This window comes from Denticeps clupeoides, chromosome 4, assembly GCF_900700375.1.
Source record: "Denticeps clupeoides chromosome 4, fDenClu1.1, whole genome shotgun sequence".
Taxonomy (NCBI): domain Eukaryota; kingdom Metazoa; phylum Chordata; class Actinopteri; order Clupeiformes; family Denticipitidae; genus Denticeps; species Denticeps clupeoides.
Window position 1 is genome coordinate 27,279,545 of NC_041710.1, and position 15,088 is coordinate 27,294,632.

The following is a 15,088-nucleotide window of genomic DNA, read 5'->3' on the forward strand; positions in this document are numbered from 1 at the left end:
TCCGACACACGAGGTGGCGCAACAACATGAAAACTGCCGTGGACTCCCGGGGAAAGAAAACGAGGAAAAGTGTTCCGCCAATGGAGGCGAAGCATGTCAGCGTTCAAATCGGATAGGCGGGATCGGCATCGGTTTACTGTTGAGCAAAACAGTGAGGCAACGCGAGGTATTTCGATCAACTTTGCTATTCTGACTCGGCATATTGAGATCCAATGTTTTTATCGTTATATTAAACGCGGTGTTTATGTCAAATAGGGACGTCTTGTTTATCAGTGCGGGGTAATTTTCGCGAGGACCTGCTAGCGTTCACGTCCAATATTCAGTATATGTTTTATTAACATGCTGTTCATATTTCTGTAGAAGTTGCAGTAGGTGCGACGATCCCGTTACTTAGAGTTGACACCAACCGCAGAATGAAAGCAGCGTTTTAACAAAGCATGTTCTAATGTTACAGAATCAGTGTTTTGCCAGAATGTCAGAGAGCCAAATGTCACTTGGACCGACGACTGTAAGACAATTCGGTGTTAAATCATTCATGGCCTTTTTTTTGTGATGATCAGCATCAGATAACGCCGCTTACTTTATTTACATTGCAGCCCGTGAAAAGATCTGACAGGACTCTTCTCCGCGACGTGCAAAATGTATTGCATATTGAGACAAACCAGGCCTCACAGAGCAAATCAGTCATACCTTGCAGCATAGGCCCAAATATTAAGGTATGGAGTAATCATTATAATAGTTTTTATTATTAATACTATCATTATAAATGCTAATTGTATGATATAAGTCTAAAATACACTTTACATTATCGTTTTCAAATAGGACCACACTGCGGTTTCCCGGACAGTTGGACTGTTGGATTACACGGTTGAAAATACAGACCAAATTCAAACCCACTCTCTTCTTGACTGTGGAGTCCGGTCCAGCCTGATTCTGGAGCAGTGTACGAATAACGGAGACATCACATTTAAATCATTTTTGTGTCCTGGTGGAGAAATCGAGCTGTCAGATTCAACGGAAGTGTGCTCCACCCAGAATGTTACAGAGAAGAGCCATAGTCCTGTGATGTGTGATTGCAGTGAAGTCGCAGAGGAGAGTTTGGGGCCTTTACAGTATGGTGACAGCCATACTGATCATCCATACTGTCAGGTAGCGAGAAAAGTGCAGACAGAAGAGCTGCCTGTTTCTGTGGATGAACCTGTGTCAGAATCCCATGTCTTTAAAACCAACGATGGAATAATTGACCAAGATGGATCAGTGTCCGTTCCAGACTTAACACTCAAATCTTTTGCTTTCGCTGGTGTCGAGATTGAAATTGCAGATGGTTCACATGCGACAAGTGAGATGTCAGCACTCTTCAAGCACCTGACTCTGGAAGATCGTAGCCAATGCAGTGAGCATACTGAAGCAGATCCAGAAGTCTCAGAATGTTCTGGTCAACACACAGAGCACGCATACTGTGTCCCTGCTGCAAATATAAGCCAAATGATGCCAGCTGTGTGTGCAGAGACGAGCGTTATATTTCAAGAGAATCAAGAGTGCAGTGCTGGGGCTTGTAGTTGTCTAGGTCTGGCTAATGAGGATGAAAACAAACCAAGGCCTGAAGATGGCCATGTTACATTGAAGTCTTTTATTTGTACTGGAGGTGAGGTTGAAGTTTTTGAGGAGGGTTCTGACTCATTGGAGAAGTCCACCATTATCATCGAAGAGGACACTCCAAGTCATTCTCCATCTTTTCCAGAAGACTCTGTAAGTGTGGAGGATGGCGCTGAGGATATTCAGGGAGACAGAAGCCATAATGACCATGCCTACTATGATGTGCAAAGGTCAACATCTGGAGGTGCCACCCAAGCTCCACCAGGCCTGGGCCTTCAACCTTGTGAAGAAATACCCGATGCTCTTCTGTCCAACATACGAGAGACCGACTGCAGCACTGAAAACACCTCAACTGCACGTCCAGAGCCTCTTACTGCAGATCCTGCACCAAGTGTGCAATTGTTAAACTCACCTGCTGCACCGGCAGAGAGCAATATTGCCAAAGATAGTGCACTGGGATTAGAAATGGAGCCTGAGGTCATGCGTTGTGAAAGCCCCATGAATGCTTTGTCTGATGCCATCGTGTCGCCATCGCTGAAGTCCATCCTTGTTTCAGTTCCCTCCACTCCAAAGAACTCATTCTTATATAAAACGATGGCCCAGGACCTTGGGGTTGACAGCCAGGAGGGCAAGTTGTGGGATGGAGTGCTGGAGAGCCCCATTCCTCCTCCAATGTTTAACTCCACAGCTCTTCCCATCAGTCTTAACTGCACCCCAGCTCCCACGCCACAGTCCAAGGCCATGACTGCGCCTCCACCACCACCACCACCACCACCACCACAGGTTGGGGATCCACCACCAAGTCAACCTGTTGCTCTCACTGATGGGGCTCTGCAGGTGCAACTCAAGCAGATGGCTGAGCTGCTGCTCCTGGCATCAGGGAAGTTTGCTGCTCCAGCTGCTGCTGTAGACTGCCACAGCACTGCTGTTGGCACATCTTTAGTGCAAAAGCACAGCATATGTGTGTGCACCTCGCCGGTGCGGCAGGTGGAGCGCAGCACAAACACTTCTGTTCTGGTAGAGCCGGTCAAGGAGATCTTGGCGTCTGATGCCAGTACCAGTACTGACTCTTTACTATGGAAGTAAGTTCCCGCTCACTTAGTGGAATACAGTAACGTTGTAGTAGTACCGGAGTTTCTGTGTGCCACTTTTATGAAGTCACTGAAGATGTTTTTTTTTCCGCAGCTTGAACCCTGGAAGCCTTGAATCAGTTCCTCGGCAAGAACTAGAGCAGAGACTAACCTCATATTTAATCATGACCGATGCTTTGCTCCAGCAACTGGCCTCAGCAAGAGCACAAACCCAATACGCTGGCCCATTGCCATCAGACCTACGAGACAAACTCATTCAGACAGACCACACGGAGTTCAGCCAGGTACGAGCTACAAAAACAGTAAAGTAAAAGTGCTGTACTTCAGAAGGCTTATTTGCAGAAACAGTGAACGTAACCTCTGTTTTTCTGTCAGGTGGACACTTATAAGGATCTGTATGTGATCGCTCTGGAGAAGATCCAGTCATTACAGCTGGACCTGCAGAACCTCCAAAACCTGCAGCACAGCATTGAGGCTGTAACAGCCACCATGGTGTGAACAACACTGACTGTCACCCTCAGCTGTATATGAGTAATTCTACAGTTTAATCACTACATACACAATATTATTATCACTTTTAACAGGCTACCATTAAGACTGAGGCAGACAATGCTTTGTCTGAAATTAAAGAAACTGGGGCCATTGTCAACGAGGATCATGAATCCATCTCTGCACAGGCAAGTTCACTGACACAAAGACCTCAGTGTGTGTTTAATGGGTCCAATAATTTGTTACAACCTGCTCTGTCATGCCTTTTAGACAGCTCAGATGAAGGTTTTATATGGAAAGTGTGTGGACACTCTGACGAGGATGCAGCAGAAGACAAAGTATTGCATTCAGGAGAGAGATAACATGAAGCTGCAGATGGAGGAGGCCATACAAGCTAAGGAAGCTGTAAGAGATGCAGTACACAGTCGTGTGGTTGTGTTGGCCTATCGGGGGCAGTGGTGGCCTAGTGGTTAAGGAAGCGGCCCCGTAATCAGAAGGTTGCCGGTTCGAATCCTGATCCGCCAAGGTGCCACTGAGCAAAGCACTGTCCCCACACACTGCTCCCCGGGCTGGCTGCCCACTGCTCACTCAGGGTGATGGGTTAAATGCAGAGGACAAATTTCACTGTGTGCACAGTGTGCTGTGCTGCTGTGTATCACATGTGACAATCACTACACTTTTCTTTCTTTTTTTTTTTTTTTGTGTCTCCCATTTCAATGCCCAACACCGCTAGTTCTTTTCCTTCTTATTGGGAGCTGTTCGGTTTTGGTTGCTTTAAATTTATATGTGACCAAATTGATTTCTAGATCTGTACATTAACCTCTTTGATCTGTATACACATCATTATTAATGCTAACAGAACACATATAAGACAGCTGCTTACTTTATCAATTGGGCTTTCCCCTCCCCTGATACTTATCCCATTGCCCAGGCGCTGAGTGTAACAGAGCAGCTGCGCGCTCACTCTGCAGCCCGCTTGGCCGAGCTGGAGGAGAATGTGGGTTCCAGTGAGGAGCTCCTTCAGGTCTTGAAACACACCTTCATACAACAGGTAAGGTCTCAGCCTTCAGCATTTGTTTGCTTATTATGGTTAAAGTATGTTAAATTATGATCAATACAACTCTTTGGCGATTTTTGATATTTCAAGCTAGTTTACAAGCTATTTAATTTAATGTAGGTTTCACTGAACAAGGATTATGTGGAGTCTCTCAATGCAGCAGATGAGCTTCTGAAAGGGAATCTGCAGGATCACATTTTCTTTCTTGAAGAGGTTTGTCAATCTCTGTGTACTGGCTTAAAGTGTAGCTGTCAGAATGATTTCATGACCCCCTCAGCTGCTGTGTGTGTGTGTGTGTGTGTGTGTGTGTGTGTGTGTGTGTGTGTGTGTGTGTGTGTTTCAGCTCAGGAAATCTCAGCAACTTCTCCAGAGGACAAGGCCTGTGTTGTTGGAGCTTCATCAGAAGGCAGCTAATGCTGTGGAGCAGAGCCAGCAGAACATTGCAGAGAAAGACCAGGTGCTGGAAGAGAAGGCCCAGGTTAGAATATTGGGATTGTGTTTTCAAGTGGGATGGGCCTCAGAAGTCATTATATGTCTAGCAATGTTGTCTTCGGGTCTTTGCTACAGATTCAAAATGAACTCGACCAAGCCTGCACAAACCTACAGGAGGCCAGCGAGCAAATTAGAGATTTGAACATGCAGATCACCATCCTGAATTCAGGTTCGACTAAATAAACGTTAAGAATGTTTCTTCTGTCAGTCTGAAAATACCTCAGTCAAACTTTGTATTTAAAAAGAATTAATGTACAAGGACAATGTCTCTGTGTCTCCTACAGAGATGACCGTGCTTCGGCAGCAACTGGCGGAGGTGGAGGAGGAACGCAGTGAGCTGGAGATGAGGAGCACTGAGCTCTCAGCCACAGTCACCTCCACTCTGGCCTCTTATGCTTTTCTTGAGAATGCACTAGCCAGTGAGACTCAAAAGTAAACCAAAAAACGTCGAACTGCAGTTTAATATTCCCAACTCTAGCAAACATATTAATATTATTATTAATTGTGGTTTTGAGTTTTTTCATTTGTTCAAATATTCTTTTTTTTTATGTTTTGTTACCTCTGTGCCACTGATTAGACTCCAGCAATGCATGCAGGACTCTAAAGAAGCGAGACAGAAGGCACTTGGGTAAGTCCATACATCTGACAATTATTTTAATTCTGAATAGATTTTTTTTATATGTTACCTTAGGGATAACAAAATAGACAATATTCATATTTTCACCTAGAAAAAAAAGTGCCAGAAGTTATAATCCTATTGATGATAAAATATTAGATCAAAATATCTAAATGCTCTGTCTGCTTTTTCTCAGTCTGGAGGAGGCTCTGAAGTTCACTCAGAGCGAGGCAGCAGAGTTGAGGAAGGCTCTCGCTGCAAAGGAGGACATGCTGAGCGAGCTGCACCGTCAGGCCAAGGCCCATGCTGCACAGCGCCAACAGCTCCATGAGCTCCGTGAAGAGATGTCCAGTGCCCGAGAGATGAAGGAGGTGAGCCCCGGTGCAGGGTCGGGACCCTTCGGTGAAAGATGCAATGACTCACATAAACCACTGCATCATTCAGTACCTGCAGATGGAGAACGACATGATGCGGGAGCAGGTGGTGGAGGGGGAGGGGATGCTGCGCTCACACCTGCAGGGCCTGAGGGAGAAGAACTTGGAGTGTGAGGACCTGAAAGTCACCTTGGCCCAGCTCAGGTACTGAGCCCAGCACCAGACAAGAACCAGGGGGACACTACATATGGTTTAAGGTTTTCTGTCGCTAAGACCACAGAAATCTTTGCTCCAGCTGATCTTTCACTGCAGTCCAGTTCCTTATTCCATACACGTGTTGTAATTTGAGTGCAGGTGATGTTATTACATTCCGCTCTGTGTGCAGGCTGGAGCGTGAGTCTCTGGAGGAAGAGCTGGCGAGAACTCAGGCCATGTTGCTGGAGCAGGAAGACCAGCAGGCGCAGGCCACCAACGATGTCACGCTGCTTCACCACCAAGTGCACTGCCTCAACAGCAGCCTACAGCAGGCACTAGCCGAGACGGTACAGCACACTCACATGTCCGCTCTTTTAATCACGCACGTTCGTTTCATAACATCACAGTGCCACAACCGACACTTTCCAGAAATCCACACATGTCTGAACTCACACCACACAGCAGGTACTAAATTAATGGGGTGTTTCTAATTTCATTTCCATTCTCAGCATTTTGTAGTGAAATGTAGGATGTTATAATCATGACATTTTAAAGCTGGTTCTCAATCATTATTCTAGAAATCTGTGCCTTCTGAAGATGACGCGACTTCCCAGCAGCCCCAGCGCCCTGCTTCGTTTGTGGACTCGGTCATCATGGCCATTACTGCAGAGTCTCAGGACACAGAGTGTGGCCTTGTTACTGACGCAGGTGTGAACAAAAACTTAAATGAGAATCCCACAAAATGATCATACAGATGTAGCGCAGAACATGATATTAAAATACTGTAGATTTTATGATGTAATGCAGGGCATTTGTCTATGATTATTATATCCTTGTAACTTGTGATTTTCATATAAATTGTAGCCTTTTTATGGACAAAGACCCAAAGAAAATTGCTAATTTTCATCATGCACAAGTTCAAGTGATTTATCAATTCTGGATGCTAGCATACTGATTATGTTTTATCAATTGAATACATTGGTCTGTTGATTTATGTATGTGTCCAACGCCATTGTATACTGTTTAGTAACACTACTATAAAAACAGCATACAGACTGTTTCTTTGTGTGTGTGTGTGGGTGTGTGTGAGAGAGCAGGCATCATAGAGGACCCAGAAGAGGTGGAGGAAGAAATTCAGAAACTGGGCTTTGGCCGCAGTGCCTTCACCCGTGTCGCTCCAGTCACCCCAAAAAGGCAGGAAGGTACTGTGGCACATTCTTCTGTAGTAAAGATGAGTAAAGGTGAGTAAAGATGGCAAGGCTGATTGTGTCTGTGTATTTCTGGTTTAGAGGAACCACCAAAGACAGTGGTGGAGCTACTTGGAGACCTGAGTCAGAAATTCTCAGAACTTACCAACACCATTGAGCAGCTCCAGCAAAGCAAAGAGGGCCAACAAAAAGTTTTACAGCAGCATGCGTAAGTGCTTGTTTGAGTTTTGGAGGAGGGTGGCTGGAAACTAGTCTGAACCTTTATCTTATACAATAAGGGTGATAGAGAGTTGCAACATAATTTACAATTAGAATAGATGCACACGGTGTTGATTAATATCACTTTTACCCTTCCAGATCGAGCCTCCAGGATGAGCTGTACTCTTCGGCTCACTCACACCAGCAGGAGGTGCTGGAACTGAAGTATCGGGTGGAGAAGCTGCAGGCTCAGATTGAGAAGGATGCTGTAGCCCTTCAGCAGAAGGCACAGGTCAGACCCAAATCAGACCCAAATCTCACACTAGATATGTGGGGTTTGGGAATGAGATCAGACATTGTTGTTGATGCAGTAGCTACATGATGTAATGTATGTATTTGCGGCCTTGCCTCCTGTGTTCTGTTCAGGATGAAAAAGCCATGAAAAAACTGTGCAGTGAAATGGATGAGAATATGGAGTCTCTTCAAAGGCTTAGAGCTGAGAGCACAGTAAGACCATTTCCTGCTAATGTAATGCTGCTAAGAGGGATGTATGATGAGATATTGATCCAAACAGTAAGTGAAGACCCAACTATCAGCAATGTACAAAAAGCAGACAATGAAAACAAATCTCTACTAATATAAGTCCATATCCGTGACCTAGGAAGCATGATGGGTCCTTCACAGAAAATCTCATTAGAAAGTTTACAACAGATTCATTAAAATATTTGTGCTTATATAAGGAAATATTTGTTTGTTTTTAAGTACTTTTAATTGCATTTCATTTGGTTTTAATTCTTTTTTTCGACTGACAGGAGTTGCGTAGGGAGTTGTCAGAACTACACCTGTCTCGGCAGCAATCACAGATGGAGACCCATGCCCTTAGGGAGGAGCTTAACAAAGCTTGTGGCCAATCAGCATCAAGCATGAAAGCAGTGGATGAGAGGATACATCTTTTGAAAGAGGTTGCAAGCTCTTTTAATTAGGACTGAATTCTCACATCTGACTGAATTTCTTTCAAGGATTAAATGAAGAATTATTAGAATTTTAAATTCAATAATTAGAAGTGCATAAAGTATATATGTCCTTCAACATTTGTTAATAGTTATATTGTTACAGATTCAGATTTTTGCAGCTGATATTTTATTATTTAAACTGAGTAACACAGTGATAAATCCAATTCAGTGTACATTGTGAACACCAGGGGGCGGGATTTTCCAACCTGCCAAGACAAGACAAGCCTTTTTTATCTGTTCTAACACTAGCACAAAACATTTTAAATGGTTATTTTATGAAGATCAAATATTGTTGACCTTTTTATTTTTACTAACCTATATATTCCTCAACTAACCCCAAAATGTCCCCTCATCCTTATGTGTTCTTGACCCTCTTCACAGATGGATAAACTCAAGCAAAGCCTGGAGGAGGTCAAAGAGTCCAGGGCCAAGCTTCTGGAGCGGGCAAAGAGACATGTGAGCATTAATCTCCCTTTATATTTACTACATATATTCAGCATTGTCATACCAAACCCCCTGTTCTCCCATCTCTGTTTCCAGCAAATGGTCCATGTAATGAATCAGGGCAAATTGGAGCGTGAGCTGCACTTACTTGATGACATGATCGAGACGGTCAGGAAGGTAATACGCTTTTGGTTAATCTTTCACCTGTAGCAGACACGGGTTCCATTATGTGCATCAGCCTTGTGATTCGCACTGCGTGATTCTTTTCTTTGTCTCCACAGACTCTGTCTTCTGTGCCACAGGTTGTTAAGAACTGTCCACAACTGCAGCAGCTCACGGAGTACCTTGGATAATTGTAAATAATTTAATATGTGGAGTTGGTTTCTTTTTCTATTATTATTTTTTTTAAAATAAAGAGTATCTTATTATTACCCATGTTTAAAGAATGTGGGCATTTTATTTGTGTGTTGTGTGTCAGAGGTAATCTAAATGGTACAATGTAACAGAACACATTCATAAATCACACAGCAAACATATTCACTGTAGGTTACTTAAATACGCAAACATAGAAATAAGAAATAGGATGAATAAATCACCGATCCCTTAAAACATAGGTGTGGAGGAGATTTAGTCATACCAGATGCCAGAAGGTGCTCCAAAATCACCTATAGTTACCCCAAACTGGGCTTGTTTTATGTTGCTTTTAGGCTGCTTTACTGGAAGAAGTTGTTTTGCATGTTACAGTGGGATGTCTCGTTTTGACCCTGTCTGGTGTAGAAGCCCACACCTTGCCTAGGTGGTCCATCTCTCTGGTCTAGACATAGATATGCATTCTTCAGCATGAATACAGACAGTCCTGTAATTAATCATGATGTGGGGTTGACTGAAATGAAATGCTTTAATCTCAGCACATTTTTCATTTCACTTCTTATTTCTGCTCCACTGCTCTCCAGTGCTCTTTGATTCGCTTGTCACGTTTGGTGTACGTTTTCAAATCTAAATGGACGCCCAATTAGCTGGAACAAGCTCTGTCAAGCTTTGTCTTGTTTTTACCCATGATCATGCATTACCATGGTATTATTTTATTTGGTGTTAGGTTATTTTAGCTATTTAATGGCTGTTAATATGGACTCCTGAGTGGTCATGCACAGTATGACATTTTATTTCATGGGCTTGCCAGGATGACTGACCAGCAAAGCCCCTTTTTATCGCTGCCGTCTGACCCACATGGCTGAGTATCATGTTCTCTGTTGGTTCATTTGCTTGATTGCTGTGCTCTTTAGCAGATTAGCTGAGGCTTTTCTTGCTGAGAGCTGCGCTGTTGTCTGGGCGCGATAATGGAGGGGGCTGGGTGGCAGGACCCCGCATTGTGGCTCCAGACACACTTCACATTCAACTGAGCTGAAACCTCCTGAAATAAAAGGGCCGAATGAAGCTTACATTCCGCTGAAGGAGTGTGCTTTTTCTTTTCATACGAAAGCAATGAGGCAACTTAAGTGAATTCTGGGGCTTTGTGGTTTTGTAGGAGTTTGTGCTTTAATAATCTGTCATGTTCTGAATACTAGTACAACTTTCACAGGGCCATGAATTCATGTAATAGAAATTAGCATCATCCTAAATGGATATGTTTTACATTTGCCTTTTTGGCCTGTGTGTTCATTCTCATTTGAATCTAAAAGTCTGAAGAGCTACATGTTCTGTTTTGCATATCTGTTTAATCCTTTGTTGGTTTCCACTACTTTTATATTTTAAATTAAGCCCTCCAAACACCTGTACAAAAACAATACAGACAATACAAGCAACAGTTTTGCTGTAATCTTTTATGGTGTAAAGTTCATCAAAATAATTTACAAATAATATTCAAAAAATACAATGAAATTGTTCTTGCGTTATTAACAGTCCATCACATCAATTGCATAAAAATCATCACTGCTGCAAAACAAAACAAGATTTCAGCTAACATATTTTATTCACATTTGAAAAATATTTGTTTTAAAAAGTAACAAATCCAAGTTCCAGCTTCCAAAAATTCCAGTAGCACAGAACTATATTAAATTTTGTGCATAATTCGTGTTAATTCACCAATTAATCAAATGCTGTACTCTTATCATATTTCCTTTCTAAAACAGCACCAAGTCTTGGTCAGACGCAGACAGACATTTTCACAACAGGCTAAGAGAATACAAGGCCATTCAGCAAACCATTCCGTATTTTAAACACAGAATGGTGTTGAGTTTTTGTAAAACAAACGCTCCACACGGAAGATCCTGAAATCCTCACAGTTTTGTATTGTCTCTTTAAATGGCCGACACAAACCTCTCCATACCGCCGGCGTATGGAGGATGCCTCAGATAGGCTCCTGTGCCACTGTTGTTATACTGAGTGAAAGTGCTAAGCTGTCCCGGAGATGCGCTGCCATAGGGGTCTCCAACGGGGTCGCCTGCCACGGGGGACGACCCCGTTATTGCCAGTCGGCCTGGCGACGCGTAGGCTTGCCCGGCGTTTTGGGAGTACTGTCCTTGTGAGTGGCCGTGGCCGTGTCCGTGTCCGGCTGGCCCTGAATAAGTGAAGGCCATGTGGCTGGATGATGGGGAGCAGCGGGAGAGGACCGACGTGCCGCTGCATGATTGGCTTTGGAAGCCCGGGCTGCCCAGGCTGCATGAGCCTCCGTCCGGGCTGAAGCTACAGCAGGACTGCTGGCCCACCATCTCCGGGGCCTGGCCCAGTCCACCGTGGGGGCTTATCAGCGTGTTGATGCTGAACACACGGGACTGACCCGACCCGAACCCAGGAGAAGAGGATGAGTAGTAGGCGTGGGGGAGCTGCTGTCCATATGTAGGGGGGACGGGCATGTTGGAGTAGATGGAGTTGGTGTAGGGGGTCCGAGCGATCTGCACAGTCGAGAAGACGGGCGACTCGTGCACGTAGGACGAGTAAGTGGTGAAGTCACAGCGTTTGAAGCGCTTCCTTCGGCGCAGGAAGCTGCCGCTCTCAAACATGTCCTCTGCGTTGGGGTCCAGGGCCCAATAGTTGCCCTTGCCGGGGCGGCCCGGCTCCCGCGGGATTTTTATGAAGCAGTCGTTGAGCGTCAGGTTGTGACGAATGGAATTCTGCCACTTCTTGGAATTGTCCCTGTAGAAGGGGAACCTTTCTGTGATGAACTTGTAGATGCCACCCAGAGTGAGCTTGCGGTCAGGTGAGTTGGCAATCGCCATGGAAATAAGGGCGATGTAACTGTAGGGGGGCTTCCCGCGCTGCAAGGGCCGCTTCCTCCTGCGACCTCGAGGCAGCTCTGCTGTGGGTGGGGAGGTTACGGGCACCGAGGTCTCCAGCGGGGAGTCTTTCTCCACCTTAACCACAGGCATTTTGACAAACTCGTCCTTACAAAAGCGTTAAAACAGCCCAACTGGGGATGGTGAAGATTACTCAAGCAACAAGGTGAGGAACTCTGAAGCATGCGAGAAAAATTCAAATCTGACACGGCTCTTGACACTCAACTTACAATTCTTACATTTCCGACTGGCACTCTCACAAGTGGAAACGAGCCCAGAGACGAGTCTGCAGTGTCAACAGTGTCCTTCCCGGCATACGAATACCCCCCTGTCGCGCACAGACACGATCCCTCCTGGTGTAAATATCCTGCTCGCAGGTTCAATGCTGGCTTTTCCGTGCCGTCTTGAACGGGGCAAGTGCTGGAATATGCTACCTGATGAGCAGACTACCTGCCTTGAGAGTCAGTCACGCCCCTTGGAGCAAGTCACGTGCTGCTGAAGGCTGGAAAGCCTTTATTGTTCTGCAGACTTACCACCACCTTCATCTTATTATGACATTTTTTTAAACATAATTCAAAACATTTATAAATCGCTTGACTTACATTGTATGTTTTTTTATTTTATTTTTATCCGCAGGCTCATTTATTTTATAAATCTGCATTGATTAATATTTTTGAAACAGTAAAGATCTACGGAGCGGCAAGTCTCCAGAAGCCAAAATACAGTTACCCTTTTCTTTGAAGTGATTTTAATGGCCGCAGTTTACTTTTGCAACGCCGAAAACACAACATGGGAGTATTGTTTGGTCTTAAATGGGCTTTCTTTAAACACTAATTGTCCTGTTTAGTGGTAACGTAAGCTCTATATTGTTTTGTCTGCGTGGCCCTGTTTGTTTTGCCGCAGTGTTCGAAGGCCCCAGCTGTGTTAAGCCATGTAAATGTTGGCCAGATGATACCCCCTCTGTGTTTTAATAGCATGCAAAGCGAAGGCCATCCATCGTTTCTGCTGGAAGGTTTTGAATATAGATTTTAGTCCCATATTCAAACCTCTGCGACAGACATATTAAATCAGGCATTTTTACATTTACATGCTTTCATGTAAATACCGAGTCCAGCGGAGAGTCAGCTTGTCTGGGTTCTACTAGAAATTGATGGCTTGGAGAGGGTTCTTCTGAAGTTTTTTTTTTTTTTTTTTTGTTCTTGAGACCTTCTCTCCAGTGGTCAACCTCTGCAGAGGGACCTGAAAGCTTTTAAGCAAACACTCAGACAAAGCCCGGTCCTCTGCGCGGGGGGGACTGAGGAGGAAGACGTCTGGATCTGAGACCCGGTGAGAGAACAGTGCATGGTAGGTGTGCTGCGCCCCAGGGCTTTAGCATGACAACAGCCTGCTGACAGGACCAACCCACGGGCTGACTTCGGCGCTTTAGCTGAGCTCCGGAGCGGAGCTGACACAATGGGTCTTTCTGCGGAGGTGGAACCCGTCCCTGGGTTTTGCTTCAAGATTCCTTTTGCCCCACTCACCTGCAACGTGTACGCAAATCCTTTCGACCCTGAACTATTTAGGACATTTTAAAAATTCCTGCCTATCCTTAAATGTTCTTAAAGCAGGGGGGTTCTAAGTAATGGCATTGTTACCCTCCTATGACAGCATATAAAGACTGAACCCGCCTTTCTAAATTGCAATTGCCAACAAATGTAAATTTGCAATTGCTTGATGCTGCCTGTTTGAAGGTGTTTACTTATCTCCGTTTCAGTTGTATGGTCCTGCAAAGGCCTTCCACTTATGCATGTAAAAAAGGTGTTTGTGTTCATAGTGTATGCAAAGCCCGCAGACACCCCTGCCTGGAGTTGGCACTTACGAAAGTGGAAAGATGGTGACATGCAAATGCCTCATCCATCATACATCCTTTGTTGTGGAACCAGAAAACTCAGATGGTTACATTTACAAGCCAGCAAGTCAATCTGATCCAGCAACAGCACTGGCGTGTATCTTTATTGTTGTTTTTATTTTGGGGGAGGCATAGAAGGTGTTTGGTAGACCCTAAACCTCGAGCCTATATTCTCACACCATTTTACTTTATTGTGCACCCTCTTTTGGATTTTTCAAGACCTATTGTTAGTAGTTGTCATAAGCTTTTGTTGCATGAATATTTGTGAAGGTGTTCAGCTTTGTTTGCATCAGGAATGAGAAGGTGGCACTGATATTGAATAATTGCATTTCCATCATAATTTTTCCCCTTCTTCTACCTTAAGGACATGTTGCATCAGCCATGAACTTGTGTATATATGTAAATATATCAGTACATACAGTACCTCACAAAAGTGAGTACACCAACCCACATTTTTGTACATTTTTTATTATATATTTCCTTGGGACAACACTGAAGATATGACGTGATAAGAAACAATTCAATAATGTGAATGGTGTACTCATTTTTGTGAGATATTGTATAATACAAATTGTAATATGTTTATAATTTTATTACATTAAAAGCTATGATCATATTGAACATATAACATTTCTTAATGTAATTTCAATTGATGTGTTTAATATAAGTATGTTTTAATCATTGTAACATAATAGTAAAAATAATTGTATAAAAGGGTGGTTTGGTGAAAATGTATTCTTCCATATATAATTAAATAATCTGTGCTCTGTACTGAGGGTTTCTCATGCTGTTTTTTGGGGGGTATTTTTTTACCATCATGGGCTCATCCTTTCCCATGTCATTCCACATTTTGCAGTTGTAGTGCTTGTTATTAGCTGCAGCTATTTTAATGGAAGCCTCTTCAATAGCTCATCTCATGTAGACATTATTGAATTTCCTCTGTTGTGGAGCTCAGCATTTATCAGGTGTTACACTTTAATTAGATTCCCGATGAGATGAACTGTGCAAATTACGGCTGATCCTTATCCAAACACAGGGAACATATGGCAGCAGAGGCAGTAAATGGGGCAGAATGCAGACATACTCGTCTTGTGATTCAGAATGTGTAGCTTTTGTCCACGGTTGATGGATCTAATAATGGCCACTAATGCCAAT

The 15,088-nt window shown here is 43.9% G+C and overlaps 2 protein-coding genes across 2 annotated transcripts; one reads left to right on the plus strand and one right to left on the minus strand.

Moving 5' to 3' along the window:
• Positions 1–44: 44 nt before the first annotated feature.
• Positions 45–9,204, plus strand: spag5 (sperm associated antigen 5). Its single transcript, XM_028977530.1, has 26 exons — positions 45–166; positions 455–508; positions 597–716; positions 823–2,678; positions 2,782–2,971; positions 3,063–3,179; positions 3,272–3,364; positions 3,447–3,581; positions 4,108–4,227; positions 4,354–4,446; positions 4,577–4,711; positions 4,801–4,894; positions 5,010–5,157; positions 5,303–5,353; positions 5,538–5,712; positions 5,786–5,919; positions 6,101–6,257; positions 6,489–6,618; positions 7,008–7,112; positions 7,200–7,326; positions 7,476–7,608; positions 7,743–7,823; positions 8,129–8,278; positions 8,711–8,785; positions 8,870–8,950; positions 9,055–9,204. The coding sequence occupies exons 2-26, from the start codon at positions 473–475 to the stop codon at positions 9,124–9,126; spliced, it is 4,608 nt and encodes a 1,535-aa protein (XP_028833363.1). The 5' UTR covers positions 45–166; positions 455–472; the 3' UTR covers positions 9,127–9,204.
• A 1,374-nt stretch (positions 9,205–10,578) lies between these two features.
• On the minus strand, positions 10,579–12,407 carry foxe1 (forkhead box E1). Its single transcript, XM_028977833.1, has one exon. The coding sequence runs from the start codon at positions 12,136–12,138 to the stop codon at positions 11,071–11,073; it is 1,068 nt and encodes a 355-aa protein (XP_028833666.1). The 5' UTR covers positions 12,139–12,407; the 3' UTR covers positions 10,579–11,070.
• Between the last annotated feature and the right edge of the window lie 2,681 nt (positions 12,408–15,088).